Source organism: Thermobia domestica, chromosome 5, assembly GCF_964235325.1.
Source record: "Thermobia domestica chromosome 5, izTheDome1.hap1.1, whole genome shotgun sequence".
Classification (NCBI taxonomy): domain Eukaryota; kingdom Metazoa; phylum Arthropoda; class Insecta; order Zygentoma; family Lepismatidae; genus Thermobia; species Thermobia domestica.
Window position 1 is genome coordinate 191,271,274 of NC_137458.1, and position 27,521 is coordinate 191,298,794.

The 27,521-nt window shown below is 36.5% G+C and overlaps 1 protein-coding gene across 2 annotated transcripts in view; it reads right to left on the bottom strand.

The window, feature by feature from the left end:
* LOC145684748 (uncharacterized) overlaps positions 1-27,521 on the bottom strand; it is a 1,464,901-nt gene that overhangs the window by 95,986 nt on the left and 1,341,394 nt on the right. For both annotated transcript variants that reach the window (XM_081757122.1, XM_081757121.1), the window contains one exon: positions 7,348-7,556. In XM_081757122.1, the coding sequence (XP_081613248.1) occupies positions 7,348-7,556 (209 nt within the window). The remainder of the gene's footprint in view (positions 1-7,347; positions 7,557-27,521) is intronic.

Here is a 27,521-nt window from a genome sequence, read left to right on the forward strand (position 1 = left end):
CTAAAGAAACACACTTCCCCGGGTGTAGGCGAAATTCTGGCTGACTTAATTTTAGCTAGAGGGGTAAAATTATACAGCAAGATACACAAACTCATTCTCCTTATCTGGAACAAAGAGGAAGTAGCACAAAAGTAAAAAGAATCAACCATTGTTTTAGTTCAGAAGAAAAGCAACAAAACTGATTGTAATAATTATTTAGGCATTTCTCTTCCGTCAACATCCAATAAATCCTCTTAAACATTTTATTAGAAAGATTGCCTCCATACGCACATGAAATTATTGGAGATTATCAGAGCGGATTTAGGTAAAATCGATCAACTATCGACCAGATATTTACCATTCGACTAATACTCTAAAGGAAATGGGAATACAATATCCTGTCACATCAGTTATTGACTTTAGACTCGGATAGGAGGGAAATATTGAACAGCATGCTTACAGAATTTGGAATGCCGAAAAAGTTAGATTAATTAAGATATGTTTAAATGAATCCCAAAGTAAAGTCAGAATAGGAAATTCTCGTGCACGAGCTTTCACGCTGAGAATGGCCTAAAACAAGGAGATGCGTTGTCGCCATTATTATTTAACTTTACTTTAAATAACACTATAAGAAAAATCAAAGACAGCAATCAGGTCCTACAGCTGAATTGTATTTACCAGGTTATGGCGTATGCTGATGATGTAAATTTTATAGGGGATGTCAGAACAATAGAAAGGAATGCAGACGTCTTAATTAACGCTTGCAGGGACATGGGCTTAGAAGTAAATGCAGAGAAAACTAAATACATAGAAGTTTGTCGGGATCGTAATACTGCGTTTTATGGATGCGTTAAAATACCAAATAATGTTTACTTTCGACAAAGTGGATACTTTCAAATATCTAGAACCATTATTAAGAGACGAAAACCGGAATCACTAAGAAATTTGATGTCAACTGAAAGCAGGTATTTCGTGTTATTATTCAGTTAAAAATCTTTTGTTGTTGCGAATTCTGTTGAGGAATTTGCAGCTTAAAATATAAAACGATAATCATGCCTGTTGTGCTGTAAGGTTGCAAAACACGTTCACTGACTCTGAGGGAATATCGCAGATTGAAAGTATTTGAAAACAAGATTCGGACTCCAAGAGGAACGGGAATAAGGAATGGTGGAAACTTCATAACGAGGAAGTGCATAATGTATACGTTTACCAAACATTGTTAGAGTCATCAAGTCTAATAGGCTCAAATGGGCAGGTCATGTAGCTAGAATGGAAGAAATTAGAAACGCTTTCAAAGTTCTAACTGGAAATTCAAATAGGAAAACGACCATTAGGAAGACCGAGACGCAGATGGGAGGACAACATTAAAATGGTTCTCGCATAGATTGGAATATAAAGTAGAAACTGAGTCCAGTTGGCTAAGGACAGAAATCAATGGAGAGCTTTCGTAAACGTGGCACTGAACCTCCAGTGTCCACAGGCAATAGAGCTGCATTAAGTTGTTGATATATTTATCTTCTTTTTATTTGACAGAAATGGTGTTACAGGACTAAAAAGTTTTTCTCTAGTAAAGAGAATTTCGATTCGAGGTTTTCACAAATTAGCTATTTACGTTAACACTAAAACAAATTGCTGATGATTTTGATATAAAATGGCACCCATACTTTCTTTCAAAGTCTGTACATAAGATTATATATATATTCCCGTTTGTATGGGCGCCCTTTTAGTAGACTTGCCCACCGCCCTTATTAGTATCCCAGCACGGGGCTGATATCAAGCATGCATTTCCAGTCTAATTCAAAATAAAAATGAGGTGAAAAATCATCATTATAACACTAGAGATCAAAGCAAACAGTCTTATTTTACTAGGTTTTCACTGGTATAACAGGGACCCAGACATAGGGCAAATAAAACATTCAATGCTTTAAATAAATTTAAACAAAACTTAAAGACCTCATAGAGAAAGAATTTTATTGCGTAAAAATACCTAGGAATATCTGTGTAGCAATGTGAATACTTTCCTTATACTTAAATCACTTTCTGTAAATTATATAATGTTTTTTTCTTACACAAATTCTGTGTGAACTGTATATGTATACTGATCCCTCCAAACACCATGTGGTGATTAGATGGAGTAAATAAATGAAATGAAATGAGAAGGCTTATGCTTTTGCATGTTATCTTCAGAGCAAACACCTGATTTACACCTTTGACACCTGATTTGCCTCATCACCCTCACCAGTCAAGAAACTAAATCACGACTGACCTAATTTACAACCTGATATTGAACACACTTTTTCCGGAAACAATAATCTTACTGCACTAATCTTGATTTCTGACTTCACCTCTTTTGTTCCACATAGGCATAACACGCTCCTGCTTTGGACTCTATTACTATTTCCTTTGTCTCATGTGTACGTTTATTATTCGTACCGGTTATATCATTGCCGACTGCAAGACATCTAAACCACTTATGTTTCATAAACCTTTCAAATCTGCTGACACTGTGATGTCCTACCGCCCCATTCAGTTAACGTCAACATTTAGCAAAATTCTGAAGCATGTAATCATCAAATGTGTTCATTCCTATCTGACACTTGGCAACATCCTTTCCATCGAACAAGCTGGTCTTAGTCTCCCTTTCTTCTTACCAATTATTTCTTCAACAATTTTAGCACAGGGTACTAATCTTGTTTAGTCCTGTTTGATAGAAAAGACATTCGACAAGTTCTGGTATTCTGTTCTTATTTATAAACTCAAGCAGCTCAGGCTGCCTCTTTCATGTCTACGCTTCAATTTTTAATTTTCTAACATGCAGCCTGGCCTATGTCTGTTTTAACTCCAGTTTGCTCATTATAATTCTTCATTCTGATGTTTCACAGGATTGGCTTTGTTGCCGTCATTGTACGTACATACTTTTTGTTGCTGACTTTTGTTTGTTCCATGTTCTGTTGTCGTAAACCAATTTCAATATACAGACAACATTACACTGTTCGCTACTGGTAAAATCAACTCAATCTGGCTTTACAAGACACCATCAATTGTACTAAACACTGGCCATTGGTGTTCTCACTTTCGCCTAACAATAAATCTGACCAAAACGCAAGCTATTGTATTTTTTTCTCCGAAATATCGTTCTCGTATACAACGCAACCACAATATTTTGAATCTCTCTGTTCAAAATGGATCTCTCAAACCTTCTCGCACAGTCAGATTTTTTTATCTTACTTTCGATTGCCGTTTTACATAGTCGCTTAATCTGAAAGATATCTGCAAAAAAGTAGTATGATCTTTTAACTTTGCTCAGGGTACTGGTTGAAAAACTTGGAGACTCCCTTCTAGTACAATTCTGAACACTTACAAGGTTTCTTCCGACATACACTCGTTTACACTTTCACAGTCTAGTTGGCTCCACCTCCATGATACTACGAGAAAACTACACATTCTTAAACGTCATGGCTTGCGCATCACTTTTCGTATAACGTGCACGATCCAACTCGGAGTTTTTGAGCTTGTTGTACATTTTCACACATCCTATATCATCTGAAAACATTTCCCACGAAATACATTTCCCGATATCAGCGTACCAACCATCTATTTCTGTAGAAAACATTTGAAGACTATGACTGGAGTCTTTTCTCCTTTGCTTTTCATTTCTTCACTTTCGTTACTGTTTACTCTGTACCATTACATTCTTCTTCCAGAGCACTCTGGCAACTTATATTGCGAGTACTCTACACACACTCATCTTTTCCACGTCTGCCCATCACATGCAGAGTACCATTCTAAAAGGGCACTTGTGTTCGTTTATGTCTAGTTCTGCCCCTAGGCGAGAAGATAATATAGATTTGAAATATTAACGGAAGTGTGTTGGAATGTGATCTGCATTATCTAGTTCCATATAACCTTGCAGTTCAGTTTTCATCGCAATCTGTATTTGTCACTAGTGAACTTACCTAATTATTATGATTAAGGGTCTGATGACCAATGAATTGATTCTAAATACATTTCTTTTTTACTTTAACCATCCATATTCCAGCTATTGATTGCTCTTCAAATGCTTTTATTTCTCTTCCCCTACACAAGGCGTAATACCTCATCCCTCGATCTCATCTCTCCATACTACGCACTCACCCGAAGAAAAGGCAATACCTTGTAAACTGGACGACGGGGAATGTAAAAAAAATACTGTATCAGGAATGTCAAATACACCGACAAAGGATTATAGGACATCAGACAAATTGTGGGAGAAGTATGTATTCCTAACTGATTAATTGTTAAATCACAGTTTTAAAGCAAACTTCTTTAAAATTATTATATAAAAGCAATAAGTTTGTAGTATATAAAAGCAATAAGTTTGTAGTAACCTCCATTTTATTTTAATATAAAATTTTCTAGCTAAAAAGAAGTGTAGGACACTACATGATACGACTAGAGTAAAGCACATTACGTAACTTTCGCTTTGGTGTTTGGCAGTGTGAGAATCGATCGGGATAGCTAGAAAATGCTTTAACATTGAAATTTGTGATTAAAAATGCAATTTATGAACAAATACATTTCTTTCTTATCACTTTTATTCAGAAAAATAAAATAACTGCTGTTGTCCCAGTTAGTATTGTGTGACAAACTACCCATACATTCCTACGCCAGCAAAGGATAATTGGTTATGATAGATATAAACTGCTTAAATAGAGCTGTGTATGTACAATATGGTTCCATATATGTTGAATACATGATATTCCATAGAAATGCAAATCGAATTTGTAAAGATGTTGTAAGTGTAATTCCAGTTAAACATTCAAATAATGCGAATAAACGTTGGTATCAAAACGATTAGTCAAATATAATTATTTAGATGCTTACACTTAAGTATATCTTTAAGCTCATATGGTAAATAAGGGAACAAACGATTAGGGAAGATGCATCAAGTAATTCAAATATTTTCAGGCTTTGTTATTTAATTCTAAGATGATTTATGGCAATACGTAATCTAAAGATCAGCTCTTGCCATGTGAGCTTTGGGTTCGTGGTCTCTCTGAAGGTTTGTCTGAAGGTTTGTCGGTAGCTCAGTGATAGAAAGCTCATCTTTGGTGTTAGGGTTATTGGTTTAACCACAGACCCTGCAAGTTCGTGATGGACAATATTGTGCATGTGGGTTCTTTTGGCTCCTTTCACATTTTGTCACACATTGATAATAGTCATTTTAACTTATTGCTTTGTGACGCCACGAGTTGCTGATTTTTTTCTGTATGTTCAATGAAAGTGTGAGAACGAACAAAAATTAGCCTAGAGGGCACGGCGACTCAGGGGAAGGACAGTGTTAGAGGTCTTAGTTGAGTTTCAGTAGAATCCTGGTTGAATTTCAGGACAAGTGAATGTCTAATGGACAACGTTGTGTCTAAAGTTTATTTCCTCAGGTCTTCCTTTTTCTCGTCACATTTTTATTTAATTTATTATATATCAATGTTCTCTTAATTATCATCTCTTTTAGCCTAGTAAGCATAATTGTGGGACGTCAAACTACAAACTCATTTCTTGCAGGGGCGTCATTTAGGGGGGCAGGGAGGGGCATTTGCCCCCCCTGAGTTTGAGATTTATATAGATGTTATCAATAGTGTAGTAAATGAGTGAAAAACGCGAAATTCTACTTATGTCAAGGGGTTTTGCCCCCCCAAGCAAAATCTGAAATGACGCTCCTGATTTCTTGTATTAACAATTTCACAAACTTTCGCAGTAGGGTTAACCAAGCTCTGACACTAGTGTGCCCAGTTTGATCGCAGGGCAAGTCAGGTGTAGTGAACAACATTACGTTTATAAATTTCGGTGTTTATTTATTCTCATATAACAATTCTGTCACCATTTATAAAAGTCATGTTTAACTGAATACATTGTGTAGTTACAGTTTGCTGGCTGTTTCTATGTCTATGGATTAGAATGGAAGTGTGTGGGAAACTTATCTCCTCTGAAATATGTCAGATGCCACGGTGAATTAGGAAGAAAGCACACACTACAAAAGTTACAGATGTCTGATTGAATTCTAGAGCAAGTGAATTTATAAGTTAGTGTCAATCACAGATTGCTACTTCTTTGTCTACATTCTTGGTTAAATAAGACTAAGAGACATGTGCAAGGAAAAGTTTTCAAACAATATTTTTTGCAATATAATTTTTAAAAACGTGTGCAAAGGAAAGTTTTCGAAGATTTTGTGTAAAAAGTTTTCAAACAAAAATGTATAAAGAAAACCTTTAAACAAAATATTTTGTGCAAAGAAAATCTATTCGAACTCGTTTCTTCCTAAGAAAAATTCTCAAACATAAAATATTTTCTAAATCGAAAAAAAGCTGTGTACAAAGAAAAAATTCAAATGAAAACAATTATGCAACGAAAATTGTTTAACGAAAACATTTTGCACAAAGAAAACTGCAAAAAATTACTAAACAAGAAAATTGTACAATGAAAAAAACTTCAAATCAAAAGCTGCACAAAGAGAAAAACTTCCCTCGAAAGACTACTCAAAAATCGTACGAACAAGTTTTGTGCAAAGACAAAATTCGAATAAAAAATAACTGCACAAAGAAAAAATCTCAGAGGAAGAAAATTTTGCAAAATATTTCATATGAAATATTCAAAGAAATTTTTGTACGAAGAAATATTCAAAGAAACAAATTTGTACAAAGAAAATTTTTCACACAAAAGAAATTGCAGAGAACATTTTCAAACGAGGAAAATTGTTTAAAGAAAAAATTTCGAACGAAAAATATTGTGGAAAGAAAAATTTTAAATGATAAAATTGCGCTGAGAAAACATTTTCAAGGATAAAAATGTACAAGGAAAAAACTTCAAACAAAAAATATTATGGTTATACAGTATTATGAGTTATCTATGATTAACATATCAAGGGAGGTATAGAGAGGTATCGTAGTCATAGCAAAACCATGTTTTTGGAAATCTCGATATCGATAATTTCTATACTAATATTCATGAACATTCGGTTAATGGTGGAATGAAAATAATCGAGTGTCGGAGAATTATTTTAATACGTGCATAATTCTTAAGATCACAAATGAGTTTTAAAATTTCCAAAGTTTTCTTTCACCATCCTTGGCAATTCTTATTGAAGGGTAATGAACTAAAAGTAGAATCAAGGACAAAAGTTTAATAATATAGATTACCAGAACAAGGAGATATTGCAAACCAAGTTGAAAAAGATACAAATGTTTATTTTTTATATTCCCGTTGAGGTATCAGACACAATTTTAATCCTTACGTGTTTAAGAAACATCATAACCTAACAAAAAGATACGAAATAATAAGTAATTGAAACCTAAGTTTATGTATGATTCATAATTTTTATGAAAATTCACTTACTTAACAAAATACTGAATACTTTCGCTGCCTCAATTCTTGTATGTCTCGTTGGAGGTACCAATCTTCTGAAAGTAGCATTTTCTCCTTTTTCTAATATATCCTGAATCTGAGCAAGAAGCTTCCCTTCTGTAATATGATGAAGTTCGTAACTCTGTGGATGTTTGTATTCTTCATGTGGTTCTTCAACAGTGGCTGCAGGAGCATCAACTCTGTAACGGAAATAGATAATAAACTGCCTGCTATAGCCAAAAATATTGAAAAAGGTATTCGACAGTATAAAGAAATAAATATACACTTTGTATATATTCCATTAATAAGTATGCACTTTATATATATTCCAGTAAAGGAAGTAGTCATTTTGGTTAGCGCCTAGAAGAACTTCGCCCATTTTGCCTTGTGTAGTAAGTAAAGTCGAGTAAAGATCTACCCAGAACTGTCTGCTGCTTCTAATGTTGCTTGTTTTATTGAAAATCTTGTCCACGAAAGTTGTGTTTACATGTAATAAAAAGGTATCAGTTCCCTACTCGACAGTATTACCATTGTCAATTCTTTTCTCTTTTTTAGAGCGAAAAAGGAAGATTTTACGAGTTCAAGGAAAATAAAGAAAGTCATGTGATGGATTTTATACACAGGATGATTCTTTATAGTGTTTACAACTTCAATCAGTTATAATTCTTTATTGGAACCATATAGAGACTTGACTTATATGTCGTTATACTATAAAACACTTCATGTTTGACTCGCGTAGTGAGAAGTTGCGGAGTTGACCACACACGGCGCCACTGGTGAGTCGTTAAAAATGGAGACTCATTGGTGTGGAAAGGGCTAAGTGCGCGTTTTGGTTTGAAGATACGAAGTCAGTAACGGGTGTACAGCGTAAGTTTCGCACACAATACGGCATGGAACCACTTAGCAGACCAACAGTGTTCAAATGACACCAGACATTTGTTGAAACAGGTTTTTCTGTGCGACACACAAAGGCTTCAGGTCGCTGACCCCTGACTGACGATGTGGTGGAAGCAGTTAGGGAAAGTTTTGTCCGCAGTCCCCGAATATACCTCAGACTACTGTTTGGCTTATATTGCCTAGAGGTTTTGTCCATGAAGCCATACGCACTATCCTTGCTTCAAGCACTGAGTGCGGCGGATAAACATACCCGACATCAATTCTGTGTTACCATGTTGGATCGCATTAGTGGTGATGAGCCATTCCTGAACAATGTGGCATTCAGTGACGAATCAACTTTTCACCTTTCCCGCCGAGTCAACAAAATCAATTGTCGTATTTGGGGCACAGAAAATCCCATGCGCACCGGAAGCTGGTTTGTGACAGCCCCAAAATGAACGTGTTTTGCACTGTTTCCAGAGCAAAGGTGCATGGACCATTCTTCTTTGCTGAGAGCACCATCACCGGCATCGCCTATCTTGATATGCTCCAGAACTTTCTTGTTGCACAGTTAGACGAAGATGACCATGATGGCTGCTTATGGTGCTAACAAGATGGGGCCCCGCCGCATTACCTGATAGACGTAAGGGAATTTCTTTATCAGCGTTTCCCAGATGAATCGATATGTCGTGGTGAACGTATTGCCTGGCTGCTACGGTCTCCAGATTACATGCCACTTGACTTCTTTCTGTGGGGGTTTGTGAAAGATAAGGTGTACACCACTCCCGCAACTGATAATGCTAATGAACTGAAACATCGCATCACAACGGCCTTCGCGAACGTTACCCCCGAAATGATGGCTACTGTTTGGCAGGAAATGGACTTTCGTTGACGTGTCCAGGGTGATCGCAGGTGCACACATTGAGCCATAATAGATTTGTCACAAAAAAAAAGTGTTTTGCAGTACAATGACATATAAACCAAGTCTGTAAGTGGTTCCAATAAAGAATTATAACTGATTGAAGTTGTAAACCCTATAAAGAATCACTGTGTATAACAAACGCATATTTGGTTTCACATAGTAACGTAAAATAGTTTTAAGTGGAAATTGAAGCATTTTAAAATTAATCCCAACAGACAAAACACGAAAAAATATATTACAACTCCCGGTAGAAGTTCATATAGTTCGGATCCCATGTTAAGCTGTAGGTCCTCATTTCATATAGGCTTGGTCTTGCAAGGAACACTGAACTCCAACCCAACCAACTAAGTTCATCACACAAAACCATGATGCGTTTTAATTGTATTTTAATGAAAACATTTATCTCTTAACAATTCCACTTGTATTTTTATATGTTCAAGAAATTCTTACCAGGCATATCGAAATTCGCAGCCATCAAGATTTCAACATTTATTAATTTGCAGTATGTGCTGTTCCTGACATCAATATATCACTAACGATCGAACTCTACGGTGTTGAAGTTTGAGGGTTTAGAAGGGAAAACCAAATTGTTCTTAAACATAAAGGTTCGGGGTGAGTAGGAGACATTTTGTGACATTTTCTCTATGAATACTAAGTTACATCTTAGTGTTGCGTTGTTAATTATGAGAAATCAATTTATACACTTTTTCGTACTAACTTACAAAGTATTTTAAAGGTGTTCATTACTATTATTTCTTTTGTTTATTAAACACTGGAGGAAATAGTTTTATGGGGAAAATAAAAACATATAGTGTAAATCGTGCAAGAAAAACGTAAAATTTGGAAACCTTAACTCATATACATAGGATAGAACAGCATTTGAGTACCAAAATTATCTGTATTTTTGCAGCTTGAAATGGATTTAGGATGTAAAATATTTACTTAGAGCTATCTCATCATCTACATCAAGATAGTTAGTTTGATTTTGAAAAGTATGTTAACTCGAATCACTCATTCGTTCACAAGTATTTGAAACGAACTCCTAGAATTTGTGTTTGTTTATGAAAGAATGGAAGGACAATGTAAAACTTCAGACAAATTATGTAATATGTAAGTATATTAAAGTTTTAATATAATTTTGTCAGAAACAAAATACAACCACAAAGTCATTTTAGCTTCATAGATAACTTACAGTTCGAATAACCGAACAACTAAGCGATTAGTAGTGTAAGCGTCAACTACGGTAGTACTACTGAAGCTACTAAGTAACTTTATCTGCAATTCTTGACTAACAACAGCTTTCCCTTTTATTCAGAATGACTGACTAAACCAAATTTCTTTGAGCAAGAATTCAATTCATTATGACGTGTACCTGTCGAATGTAAAAGGAACTATTTCCTTGCTATTCCCTTTCAGGATTTGCACGAAAAGTTTGGAAATAAAGTCGAAAGTCATTAAAATTCGAAATTTGATCATTTAATGCAGACATTCACTACTTTATACTCTGACTTCTTAAAGCTGACAGTCCTTGCTAAAAATCATCATTTTAGAGCAAGAGCCCAGACACATTTATTTAACCCAACGAGGCCAATAGGTTTGAAAGTTGATTCTAATGTGAAAAAGTCTCAGGAATTCGAAAATGTAACTCTTACAACTGTAAACCAGTCATGATACGCGCTACAGGGTGTTTAAGAAGTAAAAGTATTACGATTGTAAGATTTCACCTCATATAATTTAAAAAATAATAACTTCATTATCGTTCAAGATAGAAACTTCGTTCTTGCTTTATTTCCAAGAATATACTCCAGATCTCAATCTCAATAGTAAAAACTTTTTTATATGGCCGCCATTTTAAAATATGGCGCCTGAAAACGGAAAAAAGTCATTTCTGAACTACAATTCTTGTGTTTCAGGACTAATAACTAGGAAACAACTACATTTTAGAAAACAACTTGAAGTAAATGTAATTAAGCATTTTAAGAGCTTGCAAATGACACCTATATCATTGCTATATCTTTAAAAATAATTGAGCTAATTAATTTTATGTAGTGTTGTGTGAATTTGTTTTTAACCTAAATGTGAAAAGTTTTAGGAGATTTATAGCAAGAGGCCATACACATTTATTTAACCTAAGAAGACCAAAAGGCGAGAAAACACAGAAACTCCCACTTTGTTCAAATTGAAAACTGCTTGAAACCTTCGCCGGTCAAAGCGTTCAAACCAATAAATAATCCAAATGATCAGAAAATAGTCAAAATGTAAAAACGATCAGAACATCTCCTGTCACATCGTCCAAAGCTACAAACGGTCAAGTAGCTGAAATTTTCGAGTTAAAACCATTTAGTTTTATGTTGCTTGTCATCCTTAGGATATTTAATCGAATTTTATTTATGGTATTCAAGTATTTTTGCCTCAGACTTTAATATATATTGCCTCTTTACTCGTGCAAAAAGTGTTATGAACAGGGCAGAATTCCCATCAAATTTTACGTAATTTTCGCTTCGACCAACAGGGGGGGGATTGAGTTCGATGGATGTCGGATTTTTTTATAAACATTGGGCTGATAAATTACTTCTTGTAACTAAAACAATCACTTTAGGCCTATATTTGGCGCTAGTATTATATCTCTGTTCTCTATATAAATTATTTTCTTGTAAATATACGGTACAGAAATTGAAACTCACATGAATTGGTTCATTTGTTAAACCATTTCTGGCTTCTCGACTTACTGCGAAGTACAGAACGAAAGACACGTACGAGAAGTAAAAGGATTGTTACTATAATCAAAATCTGTTGTTTTCTTCTATTTTGTATGTAAAGATACCGATTGGGATACATCTGTACTTTTTTACAATTTGGAGTTGCGAATATTGTAAGTTGGAAAAACTGATAAGTTCTTCTACTGCAATGTACGGATCTTTCTTTTTTAACATTTTATTCCAGTAAGTCTTTAATTTACTCTATGCGAACATTATTTTCGAATATTGTATGAGGAAAAATATGCAAATATTTTGTTTTTACAAAATCTAAACGATATGTAGTCATTGTCAAAGTAGGCGGGTAAATGCTTTGTTTCATAATTTATTAATGGTTTTGGCGCCGTTGAACTTACACGCAAAAATTTCAAAGTTTTTGTACTGAGACTCTTAAATCAATAACGAAGGTTATCGGCGTGATTGATAAATAATCTTGTGGACGAAGTCGGCTTATAAAAGTAAGCAATTTGTTTCTTATTCTTTTTAATTAACTTATGGAACCTTTCCTGAACTTTCCGTCCTGCGTTTTCTATGATTTATGCAAATATCTAATCTACACCAAGATATTTACCACTTTACAGGTCTCCTAATGAATATACGTACTCAGATCTGTGAGTGGAGTCTCCTCTTCTATTTCTTTAATACTTCTAATTGTAGCTCCTCTAATAACGTCATCTTTCACATAGCCTTTCTAAATATTCCTTTCATGTTTTCACTTTTTCTGCAGATTCAGTCATTTTTCTTTATCCTTCAGTACTTTGGTCTTTGACCTTCATGATTTGAAGTTTGTCTAAATCTTCTTAAAAGCCACATCTACTGTTCTTATCTTCATATCCATTCAATTTTTTCACATTGTTACCTTATACATTTGCTCCTTAAAAAGCCTGCATTTCTGAATGATCGGATTTCTTCAGAACGCTGGCGTCAGACTTTGCAGAAGTGAAAACTATAGTGAGCGTTTTTTCCGGTTACTAAATTATTGCAATACTCATATAATAGGGTAAACAGTTATATATGAAGGCCATTCTATGCTGATCCACGGCAAATCCCTTGACGTTTGGCGATTGCCAATAGAATTCACTTGCGACGTTGTCAGATTTTCTGTACGTTAGTATGTGACTGAAACATCTTTTTCGAAGTGCCGTTTCAGTTTATGCGTGAAGTGAGTCAATACTATCTCTATCATTGGCTAGCCTAATGAAGGAGACCACGCCCTAAGAATCAAGATATTTGGCGTTTCCTTTAAGTAGAGATGCATATAGAATAACAATATGAATGTAAATTAGCAAAATCAGATTTAAAACAAAATTCCATTTGGAACGTCAGCATTTAGAGAAATAGTTTTAATCTACATCGTTATTAACCAGGCAAGTAAGAAACGTTATGACTGGGTTATGAAATCAGACCTGCTTGTATTATCGATAGCATTAATCTCTAAGCGAGGGCGGATCCAAAGAAAGGATGCAGAGATCCCTCCACAAAACAGAATGTTTAGTACGAATTTATACTAGGTAACAATGTGAATTACGTGTTACTATTATCTTAGCTAAACATGAAGTGGTTTTGCGCCTCAATCCAAATTCTTTTCTAGATTTTTTTCTATATAATAAAACCTAAGATGATAGAAGGATAGTATTTTAGGTCCCACTCTCAAACATGGAGTGAGAACAACTTTAGATTTTGTAATAATTTGTTACATAGTAATTTTGGTAATTGTAAACATCTAGCTAGGCCTACTACTGTTATAAGCCATAAGGAGGAATGTTGTAATTGAGTGGTAGCTAAATTTGTAGATGTAATGCAATATGCTATGTGTAAATAAGTAAATGGATGCTATAAAATCGTTTTCATTTTGTGTCTTTTTGGATAAAAATGAGTTCTCTGCAACACAAGCGTATCCGCAAAACTGATCGTCAAAATTGGGATGAGGAAAATATGAAGCTAGCTATCAATGCAGTTAGAGATGGAAGTATGTCATGCAAAGCTGCAGCAAAGAACTTCAAGATTCCTCGTACAACTTTGAGAAGGAAGTTGAAACTGTTAGCTACACCAGTAAATGTAAAAGTGCACACTGAAATGCAGCTAAAACCTACGATGGGAAAAAACAGTGTTTTCTCCCTAGAGAATGAGAAGAAACTCGCCTGTCACTTACTCCAACTGGAAAAGAGAGGGTTTGGTTTGACGGCGATGGATGTGGAAGTTCTTGCATTTCAATTCGCAGAAAGAAATAACCTGAAGCATAATTTCAACAAGGACCAACGTTGTGCTGGAAGAAAATGGTTAGATGGGTTTCTCTCGCGCAACCGATCATTATCGAAGAGAACACCTGAGGCTTTGTCCCTAGCTCGTGGAAGGGGTCTTACCAAAAGTATTGTTCGAGACATTTTAGCAAAACTTGAAACTGATGTTACGTCTGATACTATTAACTATGATCCTGAACCCATATATAACGTTGATGAAAGTGGACTAGCGCTGAACAACACACCTGTAAAGATAATTGCAGAAAGAGGCAAGAGGACTATCTCGCAGGGAACAAGTGTTGAACACGGAGAGAACATAACTCTTACAGCATGTACCAATGCAGCTGGACAATTCATTGCTCCCATTATCATCTACAAAGGTAAAAGACGTTGTTGTGAATATGAAAACGGATTTCCCCCTGGCACACTGGCATTCAGAGTCTGGATATACTAATAGCGATCTCTTTTTAAACTGGCTTCGCTTCTTTAGAGAAAGATGTAAACCAGGATCCGTATTACTCATCTTGGATGATCACACATCGCATGTTCAAAATGTGGATACTCTAGAATTTTGCATCGAAAATAACATTCAGTTACGATGTCTTCCACCTCACACCACCCAGTGTTTGCAGCCCCTCAATGGATCAGTGTTCAAACCTTTAAAACACTATTATAACCAGGCAACTAAAATTTGGAAAAGACGCCATCCTTCAGAGGTTCTCACTAAGAGAGCTTTCGCAACTGTGTTCTTCGAAGCCTGATAGCAAACAGTGACTGTATCTAACGGTGTCAGAGGTTTCGAAGCATGTAGAATTTTTCCAATCAATCCCGATAAGATTCCTATAGAAGCATATACTTTCAGAGAAGATTCTGGTTCTGTGGACACAGAAACTCACATAGAAACATTCGAAAACCAACAAGAGGAATGTAGTGAAGACAGTCAACGATGTAATCAAACCAGCTCTCCTCAACCCAGCACATCCACTATATGTGACTCACTACCGGCACCCAGATCTGTGAATTTGCCTAATGATTTTGATTGTACAACTATTCATACACAACCTGATGAACAACGACAAGGGACATTTGAACATATTTTCCCTATCCCTCAAGTGCAGCCTTCCAACCGAAAGAGGCCACATCGTAATGCTATTTACAATCCATTGTCTCCGTCTAAAATCCAACACCTAAAAGAAAGAAAATCACGTGCAGCGGCTATAAAACATAAGTGCTCTAGATCTGTTCATCTTCAGGAATATAAACCCACAAACACTAAGAGTGTTTTAAAGGATTGAACACTGATCTATCGAGGGGCTGCAAATACTGGGTGGTGTTAGGTGGAAGATTTCGTAACTGAATGTTATTTTCGATGCAAAATTCTAGAGTTTTCACATTTTGAACACGCGATGTGTAACCATCCAAGATGAGTAATACGGGTCCTGATTTACATCTTTCTGTAGAGAAGCGAAGCCAGTTTAAAAAGAGACCACTATTAGTATATCCAGACTGAATACAAAACCAGTGTGCCAGGGGGAAATCCGTTTTTATATTCAGGACGACATCTAAGGCAAGGAAAGCAAATTTTTGTGGACAGTGTAACAGTTATTATTATGATGACCCTGGAGATGGTAAAAACTGGATTCAATGTACTTTTTGTAGTGCTTGGGTACATGAAACCTGTGTCAATCATACGGTCAAATGACAAAAACTAAATATTTTTGTGGTGACTACTTTGATGAGTAGGTAACCTATATAAATGATGTAATTATAAATGATGAATAGGTAATCTATATAAGTGATGTATTGCTTCTGTAGTTAGCCTATGTCCAATATCTTAGTTAAGTAGTAACTTGTGTTAGACCCTATTTAGTAGTTAGCTCTTACATATAATACTTGTAGCCTAGCTTGTATATCATTTATCCAACTATGTACGTCAGGATGTCCAATTGTTGTGTATGTCCATGTGTATGTTGTGAATAATATAATACCATTATACTAATATACAAAGGAAATAACATTCTTCTTATTGGTTCACACAATTTGTTCGTTCTTTCGATCTCAGTAGAGGGAAAATAATCAGATCTTAATGTGGCCATATTAGGAGGATACCTGTGGCCATGAATGCAAAGTGTGTTTCAATGATGGACACTTTGCATCCTTTCAGTTTTTTTTTTTGTAATAACTTAGGATATACTAAGTGTCTTTTTGTTTCTTGTGGCTGTGTATAGTTGAAGTGTGTCACTTCGCGTACACAACTTTTTCTGAGTATCGTTGCAATATCCTGCATGTTATCGAGTAAACAACGTTACAGTGACCATCATAGGGGCTTCTACCCTATAACAAGAAAATTTACTTCTCCTTCAGGGTCTTTTACGACGTTTTGAATTGCTTCATAAACTTGCTCTACTTAGATAAACAAAACTTTATGACCACCGTAACACTTATTTTCTTCCTCAGCCACTCAGTTAAAAAAAAAAAAAATCTTAGAAATCCAGATATATAACCAAGAGTGAAGGGTCCAACGTTTCTGTTCTGAAAGTTTGTATTTATCTGATAAGTTCTAGAGTCGAAATGTACAAAGTTGCTCTATTCTTCATGATCGTTGGCATATATACCTGGATGATAGTTGCATTCCTCGTGTTAGTTTTACTGATATAACTGTGTGATTTACTATGTTGTAGCTTCTTTCTCGTCGTTCTATATTCTGATTCATTATAAATTCTACCCCAGTGACTATGTTTCACGTACTTGAGTTCTTCTGAATAGAAATCTACGATGTATATTCTGGTCAGATAGAAATCTTATTTCTATACTCATTTGACCAGAAATCTTGTTTATTCCATTTTACATCCCTAATCTCTACTATATCCACCTTGAACTTTTACAGGTTTTATCTCTTTTGTCAGATTTTCAAACTTACCTGGTACGTTTAGATTTCTGACGTTCCATTCTTGAATTTTAACGCCTCCCCGTAAGCAAGTCACTTCCTGCTTCCCCCAGACATACAAGGAACTCACCGTTTTTGCAGTCCCCAAGTTCTGAAACTCTAATAATTTGGGGCAATTTAGTTTTAAAAATCTTCATCCCTCTGCTATGTGTTGAGACAGATAAAGCGACTTTTTTAACGTTGTCTTTCCCCAGTTAAGAGTATATCTTTTACCAATAACCTACCGGTTTTGATGTTGCTCACGTGTACCGTAGGTACACCTGTACCCAATGGTGCTATTCAGCCGGTTCGCGAGAACGAGTTGTTAAAGTATTTCGAGTTCGCAGAACCGTTTGTTATACCCAGACACATAGCGCATGACCTAACCAAGAGTGAAATAAAGAAGCGAAATTTGTGAAAACATCTCTGTGTTTTTCCCGCTCGCTTGCATCATTGTGAAAACAAGCAACTGAATTGTTTCAATTCAATGAGCAAACAGAAATGTAAATTGGCGGGCGCCAAGATATTTATCTAATGCAACCGATAAAGAGTTTTCCAGTCATGCCAATAAAAGGTTTCCAGATCTTAATTGTTAATTCTTTTGGATGCTCCATATTTGTAGAATAAACGTTTGAAATTTCCAGACATCAATAGACTGGTTTTGGTAAAACTGACTGAATCTCCCTCCTAAAAGCGGTTTAGTTTGTACGTTACGCTACAAAATACAATGGAAATAGTTCTTAGTTCGAAAAATAATAATTATATATATATATATATATATATATATATATATATATATATATATATATATAGATAGATAGATAGATAGATAGATAGATAAATAGATAGATAGATAGATATCCTGTTTCAAAAAGAATATACGTATTACGAAGAACTATTTTGTCCGAACTATCGATCGCTGCGCCTCGGCTCGGATATTGGAGAAACGAATAAATAGTCTTGTTTATATTAGATGTTAGTTGTCTTCTGTTTTGCTTGGTAACCGTCATATGTTTAAAATGGCTACCCACCAGCAGAAATCATTTGGTGTTCTCCAGTTTGCGAAGTGCAATTCCGTGTTACAGTGCAAAGACGTTTCAGGTTGAGGTACCAAATTGATCCTACGAATGAGTGGAACATTCGCAGATGGTATCGACAGCTTGTAGATACAGGATGAGTATGTAAAGGAAAGAGTCCAGGCCGCCCTCGTGTTCCTGAAGAAAATGTTGCACGAATTCAAACTGCTTTCCAACGTAGTTCTTCAAAATCAACTCGTCGTGCCAGTCAAGAGTTACAAGTGCCGACAACAATATTTTGGCGTGTTTTGAGACGTCGGTTGGTTATGAAGCCGTACAACTTACAGCTGTTACAAGCTCTGCGTCCTGATGACAAACGCAAACATGTGAAGTTTTGTAACGAGATTCTGGATGCTGCTGACAATGATAACACTTTTGCACAAAGCATCGTGTTGAGTAATAAAGCGACTTTCCGTGTTAGTGGTCAGGTAAACAAACAAAATGTTCGAATTTGGGGCATACAGAATCCACATGCAGTCATTGAACATGTGCAAGATTCGCCCAAAGTCAATGTGTTTTGTGCGATATTCCGATCATCTGTTTACGGCTCATTCTTCTTTAATGGAAACACGGTTAACAGTCAGCAGTATCTCGCTATGTTACAAAACTGGTTGTTTCCAAGTCTGCACGAAGAAAACCTCATTTTTTAACAAGACGGGGCACCCCTTCACTGGAGTCGCCAAGTGCGCGAATATCTGAATTAAACTCTACCGAAACGTTGGATTGGTCGTCAAGGAGCTGGCGACTTAACATGTATCAGCTGGCCTCCACTGTCACCGGATTTACCACCCTGTGACTTCTTCCTGTGGGGTTTCGTTAAAGACAACGACTATGTACCACCACTCCCACAGAACCGGGAAGAGTTGAAGAACCGGATCCGTACTGCCATAACATCAGTGACGCAAGACATGATTGCCCGAGTATGGGAGGAATTTGAGTATCGATGTGACATTGTTCGTGTTGCTGATGGAGGACATATTGAACATCTGTAATTTGAACTTGAGAGGTTCGTAAATATGTGTAAAATTACATATTCGTATGTCTTAAAGTTTAATAAATATATACATTCGAAATACGTATATTCTTTTTGAAATAATATATATATATATATATATATATATATATATATATATATATATATATATATATATATATATATATATGGAGTGTTCTAAAAATGTTGTTCCCACGAAAAACAGAGAGTTATTCTTCAGCTGAAAATAAAACGAAAATCCTATATAATGGCATACCTTCCAAGGTCTCTTTCAGCCGATATAGGGAATCAAAATTTCACTATGAGACAACGTCGCAGATTAGCTAGGAACCATTAGCATTGCTCTACGAATCCATCAAGGAGTGATATCGATTGTTATGCTAGTAAGTGGTGCTAGTGTCAACTTTTACTTCCATCTGGAAAGAACCGGTGTAACTACTTGATAAATAGGCAGATCTTCTCTGTGGTTCTTTATCTGTGACGTTGCCACTTACTGAAATTCGTTTCCAAACGAGCAAACGAGGACCCGAAAGGTATACAATTATACAGTATATACTCTTTGCTTCTTGTTGACTTGTAAAATAGTGCTCTATAGTCCGTGGGCGCCATTTTTAGGACACCCGATATATATACCTAGGCATATAGAGAACCTGTTGTTAAAAAATTAGAATAGCACCATTGTCTGTGCCTTTCCTGTAAACTATGAGAACCGCTCTACGAACCAGACCATTGTTGTCCAGGATATGCCCCTAAAAGAAATGTGAAGTATCAAAGACACTCGAACTATATACAGTCCATCCATTCGTGCATTTCTTCCTCTTTGTACATAGTTGAGTTCGCACCATAGGCTAGTATACAGTGGGAACAGCTGCACCCACGTTAATTCAGGTCTTCGTTTCTCCTACAACAATTCATTCAGTTTTGAATATCTATTTCTTCCTATAACTAGCTATATTTCGTAACTTCCTAAGTCTCTCATAGATTTCTAGTTATAATACAGTACTTTAATTTTGTGTAGTCAAATTGAAGACTACGCAAAAATATTTATTACATATTATCGGTCAGGAAAGTAAATGTACACCTGTTTCTACAGTCTAGCATTCCTGCGCTCCATCCATGGAGAGTATGAGAATTAAATGAATCAAATGTTTACTGAAGGACACGAAGAAAAGTCTAATCTGAATAAGACATTGCAGAGGGGCACAAGTTGTGAATACGAATAGTGCATAGTGTAAATAAAGGGCGACACCTAAAGAGAAAGCCAGAAACAGCTGATAAAAGTAGAAAATAGAGTAAAAATTGTCGGAGTGGGAACATAAAATACAAATACCGCAACTATGCGAACAACCAAGCGTTTAACAAGCAACGATCGTGGTGTAGTGGTTAAGACGCTAGATTACAAATCCAAAGAACGGCGGTTCGAATCTGCTCCAAGTATTATATACATATTTTTTTAAATAATGTATACAGCACATGAAAGGTGGTAAAAGAGAGCGTATTACCCTGTTAATATGTTAAGTAAAAACGAGTTAAAAATTTCGGTGAAATTTATTAGAGAAGTGAGACAATGAAAATGAGGAAGCAAGTATATTTAATCAGGGGTTGTATCAGAGGGCGGTGACCGGAAAAACTGGAGATTTTCCCGAATTTCGTCCATGTGAGTATCTACGATAGGCAAATTTCTTCATAAATGTGCCTATTGCAGAGAGACAGAGACGCTAACGGAAGTGAGAGTGTGCTGCTTCCATTCAAATCAACGAGATTATAAATAGACGCTTACATAATAAGAATGCCGAATACAAATAGCCATAAAACATCAAAGTAATAATTGCAAGCATTATCACCTAAGGTTCCAAGATCCGAACAACATATCACTAATATCCCGAATGCCAAAATATTGTGACTTACACAACTCCTCTCCCCAAATGTGTCCTGTGAAAACAAACACAAGTTTTGGGATGAGGGACCATATTGAGACTACAATATTCAACTATATAAGTAGACTTATAGCAGATTCGTATTCAGTTATTTTTTTCACAACCAGTTTTATTGATATACAAGACAGCAAAGGCACTATATTTGTTAACGACAAAGCGAAGTTATTGCAACACTGCCTTACACACTGAGTCATGCATATTACGCTCGTGATTTTGCTATGCAGAGGCTAGACAGCGAGGCATGCTGAATAACGCCTGAAGGAAGCAGCAAGGATAGCGATACAGTAAACGGAACAAGCAATGCATTACAGACATTTCAAGAGAAAAAAAAGAAAGATCCCTCTTTCCACACTTCATGCTATAGTTTTAACGTCCATTTCCCCATCAACGTTACATGCCTAGACTATTATACAGATCTATTACACTTAATCCAGGGCCTTCAAACAACTTTGTTCTACGAAGGAAAACGTAGAACACTACACTGATAGGTATACCATACATAGACAGTTAAGTAGTAATAGATGAATGCAATTAACCCCGCATAATATCGATTGTCTGAATATACACTAGTTTCAAACAATTAGACATAACAAAACCATTATAACCTATCATATGTTAGTTCCACTTCACAAGTGGTAGAATGAAAACCGTAGATTGACCGTAGAATGAAAACCGTAGAAAATAGAATGATTTTTTAAATTATAATTATGAACATAAGTTAGTGAAGGAAACAATGACAGTCAATGAAAGGAAGATGATCCGAGGTCGGATATCGAGAAATATCTTGATAATGAGATGAAAACAGAATTTTATAAATGGAATGGTTATGATACGCTAGACACAACATGGTTGCCTGTTTCATCTCGTCATGTGAAAATGTATCGTTTTAGAGAGGCGAGAAAAAGCCTGTGTTCCGTCTTTGCAGTGGCGGATATAGCGAGGGGGCGAGGGGAACCCCCACTTTCAGATTGACAAAAATAATTTAAGCTACTATTTATATAGTTTTGAAAATTTATAGTAAGGTCATGATATACTTATCATAGTCTAATTTCAGGCAGCCCCCCCCCCCCAGTTTTGACCTTCTAGATCCGCCATTGGTTTCGCGGCTATCCCGGTGTCATCTTGTGTTTTCGAAACGAGACAAATTGTTATCTCGTCTCCTTTCGTCTAATTTTCTTTCGTATACCTCATAATAATAGAAGTAAAATTGGAAGCCATGCGGCTTCGAAATGTAACGAAGTTTACAAGTTAGAATTGATAATCGGACAAGAGAGAGCTATGGAATGCTTTCAAGACATTTAAAACGCGACGAGTCCAGACAAGGACCTGTCACGTCTCGTCTAGGAAAACGAGACGAGACAGACACTTTGTCTCGTCTCGTCTCGGATTTAACAAAACCTATATTGTCTCGCCCATGCTGGATTGGAAGCCTCTCACCAGAGATGAAGTAGATCGTGGGCCGTGGGTCAACAGGACGTGACCCATTGCAACACACCATCCGCCGTGACCCACCATACCCTACATACCCACTACGACCCACTCTGCTTAGTGCATTGTATATAGCATCCTCTGAAGAGTGGTGAATTTGTCTCAATTTTACTTTTAGGATCTCCATTTTCTTCTTCTTCTTCTTCTTTTGCATTTGTTTCTGTTTACTTACCTGAGATGAGTATATCTAACAAGGACAACACAGACTGTTATATGATCTTTCGCGAGGTAGTAGTGCACATTTAAACTGGGAGAGCGCAATAGCCGGAAATAGCTTAGAAAAAGCGTCTCAAAGTTTCGACTCGCCGCATATATGGTATGACGCCTAAAATTGTCAAGTGGCGGTGTGGCAGAGTGTGGAGCATTTACGACTCGTGTAAAGGGTCCAGCGTTCGATTCTCGCTCGAGTCAACTTGTTTTTGCTTTTTACCAATAAAGTAATCATTTATAACTACAAGTAAAATATTAATTCACTATACGTTCATATATTCTAAACGATAAGAATTTTCAAATCAGTTGTAAAACTTTTCAATGTTTTATGTGAACTAGATACAAAATATAACCTAATTCATAAATAGATTGATATCACTAGCTGTATTACTGTTACCACAGTCGTTGTGTCCGAAGTTTCGTGTCTATATCTGTGGACAGTGTGAGAATTGCAAGGGGGATGAGGGGGAAATCCGCTAGGGAATACTGGATGTATGCTATAGCCAAAGGGGATTTCTGAATATTCCCCCTTGCAATTCGCACTCTGTCCACAGATATAGACACGAATCGTCAAGAAAATTTTTCATTTAACGACTTTACGAAATAGGTTATATTTGTATCTAGTTCACATGAAACATTGAAAAGTTTTACAACTGATTTAAAAATTCCTATTGTTTCCTGCATTATAAACATATGGTGAATTAATATTTTACTTGTCTTAAATGACTACTTTATTGGTAAAAGCAAAAACAAGTTGACTCGATCGGAAATCGAACTCGCGATCCTTTACGCGTGAATCATGAATGCTCTACTCTCTGCCACACCGTCACTTGGGAATTTTAGGCGTCGTATCATATATACGGCGAGTCGAAACTTTAAGACGCATTTTCTAGGCTATTTCTGGTTATTCCGCTCTCCCAGTTTGTAATATTAACACTTTAAATATGCACTACTACCTCGCGAAAGTTCATTTAACAAAGTCTGCTTTTTCCTTGTAAGATATAGTCATCTCAGGTAAGTAAATAGAAACAAATGCCAAAAAAAAAAAAAAATAGAGACCCTAAAATTAAAATATAGACACATTCACCACTGTTCAGAGGATGCTATATACAATGCATTAAGCAGAGTGTGTCGGTGGGTCGTAGTGAGTCTCTAGGTTAAGGGCGGATCGCTGGTTTATGGTGGGTCATGATGGGTAATGGATTGCAGTGGGTCACATCTTGTTGACCCACGACCCACTAACCGACTTACATCTTGATCCACATGTCTCACTTGACACAAGACCCACTTCAATTCTGGTGAGAGGTTTCCAATTCAGCATAAGCGAGACAATGTACGTTTTGTTAAATCCGAGACGAGACGAGACAAAGCGTCGGTCTCGTCTCGTTTTCCTAGACGAGACGTGACAGGTCCTTGTCTGGACTCGTCGCGTTTTAAATGTCTTGAAAGCATTCCATAGCCCTCTCTTGTCCGATTATCAATTCTAACTTATAGACTTCGTTACATTTCGATGTCACATGGCTTCCAATTTTACTTCTATTGTTATGAGGTATACGAAAGAAAATTAGACGAAAGGAGACGAGATAACAATTTGTCTCGTTTCGGAAACACGAGATGACACTGGGATAGCCACGAGACGAGACACAGGCTTCGTCTCGCATCGCTAAAATGAGACAATTTAACATGAGAAGAAACATGCAATCATGTTGTGTCTAGTGCATCATTATAATTTTTTTCTAAAGTTCTGTTTTCATTTCATTATCAAATTATTTCTCGACGTCCGACATCAGATCATGTTTCACTGACCGTCACGGTTCCGGAACTTTAGGTGATAATGCTTGCAATTATCACTTTGATGTTTTATAGTTGTTTGTATTCCGCATTCTCATTATGTAAGCGTCTATTTGTCAACTCGTTGATTTGAATGGAAGCACCTCACTTAGTTCCGGGCACATCTCTCTCTTTCTTTCTGTCTGTCTGTCTGTCTGTCTCTCTGTCTCTCTTTCCGTTTCAGAGGTGATGATGGACAAAAGGGCAAAATTGCATAGAAATTTTACGGCATTTCTGGCAAGATGGTCTCTGCGATAGGCACATATTTGAAGAAATTTGCCTATCGTAGAGACTCACATGGGCGAAATTCGGGACAATTTGCAGTTTTTGAGATTACCACCCTCTGATACATACCCCTGATTAAATATACCTGCTTCCTCGTTTTCATTGTTTTACTTCTCTAATAAATTTCACCGAAATTTTAAACTCTTTTTCACTTAACGTATTAAACGAATAATACGTTCTCTTTCATTACCTTTCATGTGCTCTATACATTATTTTTAAAACCAAAAAAATATATATACTCCTTGGTGCAATTCGAACCGCCGTCCTTTGGATTTGTAATCTAGCGCCTTAGTGACTACACGAAGATCGTTGCTTGGTAAATGTTTAGTTGTTAGAATATATGTTAGCATTTGTATTTTATGTTCCCACTTCGACAATTTCTACTTTCTTTTTCTCCGCTTTCTCTGTATTGATTTAATTCTCATATTCTAGGTGGTTAGAACACAGGAATATAGTGGCTAAGACGCTAGATTGAAAATACAAAGGACGTAAGTTCGAATGCACTACAAATAGAATGATTTTTTTGATAATGCATACAATACGTGAGAGGTGGTAAAAGAGAGCGTATTACCCGTTTGAGATGTTAAGTGAAAACTTGGTATAAATTCCACTGACATTTATTAGAGAAGTGATACAATGAAAATGAGGAAGCAAGTATATCTAATCATTGTTATGAATCAGAGGGCGGTGATCGATAAAACGAAATTTTTCCGAATTTCACACATGTGAGTCTCTACAATAGGCGAACTTCTTCAAAAATGTGCCTATTACAGAGACCATCATATTCCACCGATTCCGCTAGCCAAAGTTAGTTTAACAATAACAAATGGTGTAGTGTTTTTTCCTTAGAACGATAATTTAAAAAGTGCATACTGCAGATGAACGAAGTGTTTCGAATGTCCTAGTAATTTCCTTGCCCTTTCCCAAATAACATGCGTAAATCGTCTCTATCATGATACAAGTGTTTGCGTCCACTTTCTTAAGGATTGCTCATTTAGTGTGAGAAGTCACTCTTGATTCTTCACGATTGCTTTGAAAATAAAATAGCTTGAAAAGGATTTGAAGCTATATTGATTAGCTGTATTACTCACAAGTCCAGCACTTCACCACTACATTACCTTCTCATGCAACATCATAAGCTGAATATTGCTAAGTTCAGCCCTAATGTTTGGAACGAATCGGTAATGTTCCTGTAATGATATTTCCACCAAAGTGCATGCCGAAGTTAATTTATTCGATGATCTGGAGACAATTTAGTGCCCATTAATAAACTAAATAATATACAATGGAGTAAAATTACAGAAATATTATCGTATTATACAGTAATTTCGCCGTGCAAGTTCAATAGTATAATAATATTAATAATAATAATAATAACAATAATAATTTTTCATCGGTCCTGCGCGGAAAGTGAGAATTAAATTAATCACATGTGTAGTCAAGGTAAAGAGAAAAGCCTAAACTGAATAAGACATTGAAGCGGGTCACAAGCTGGGAATAAGAATAGTGCATGGTGTAAATAAAGGAGGACACCGACAGAGAAATCCAGAAACAGCAGGTAAACGGAGAAAAGAAGAGTAGAAATTGTTGATGTAGAAAGAAAATACAAATACGAATACGGATGAGCACGAGTCCAGCCAAAATTCGACTCGACTCGAGTTCAATTCGAGTCGAGTTAAAGGTATTTTCGTTGAGTTGAGTTCCGAGCCAAGTCGCTGTTTTCGAGGTCGAGTTTCGAGTTGAGTCGAGTTTGATAATGGCTCGCTCGCTCCTTCAGCTCGTTTTAACTCGTTTTGAAATAATGGCCTGATTAGACTGAAAAGCGAAAGCCATGAGAAATGAAGCAGCAATGTGGAATACTTTTAGTGTTGCTCACGACATCTCGTTTCGTAATTTTAGTGTATCTCGTCTTGTCTAGATAACGAGAGGACAAGAGTTTTTTTTATTATTACGAGACAGCCTTAAATATCTTATTCAACAATATAAGTTATACTGTATATCTTAAAATCAAGGCTGAGACCTACACGGTCGAATTCTTGAGCCCAAGCAGAAGACCAACCCAGGTAGTGATATCAACCGGCTCGGCTCGTATCAACTGAGCGAACAGCTCGAGTCGGCTCGGTAGGGATGAACAGTCGGCTCGGCCCAATTGAGCCGATGACCTGAGCCGGCTCAGTTGGAACGAGCCATCGACTCGGCTCAATTGAGCCGATGGCTCGAACTTACTCGTTTGGGATGGGTCACCTACTCGGCTCTGTGAACCGCTTCGAGCCAGCTAAGTTGAAACTAGTTCATCGACACGGTTAGACTCAGATCAACTAAGCCGATGGCTCAAATCGGCTCGGTTGGGTGAGCTGTTGGATCGGCTCACTTCTCGGTTCGGTTCGATAGTGAATGAGCTATAAGCCGAGCCGCTAGAGCCGTTAAGAAGCTTAAACCCGGTCCCAGCTGTTTTGAACATGTTTGGCTGAAGCCTATAACTTTTAACAATTTTTGGCTCGAGCCCGAATACTTGCCCCTTCGGAACTCAAACCCAGAACGTGACCTATGTCCTTGCCTCCTGAAAACTTCTCGACGACCGAGATCGACAGTCAATTAGGTTTTACTATTCAGATACAAACCACA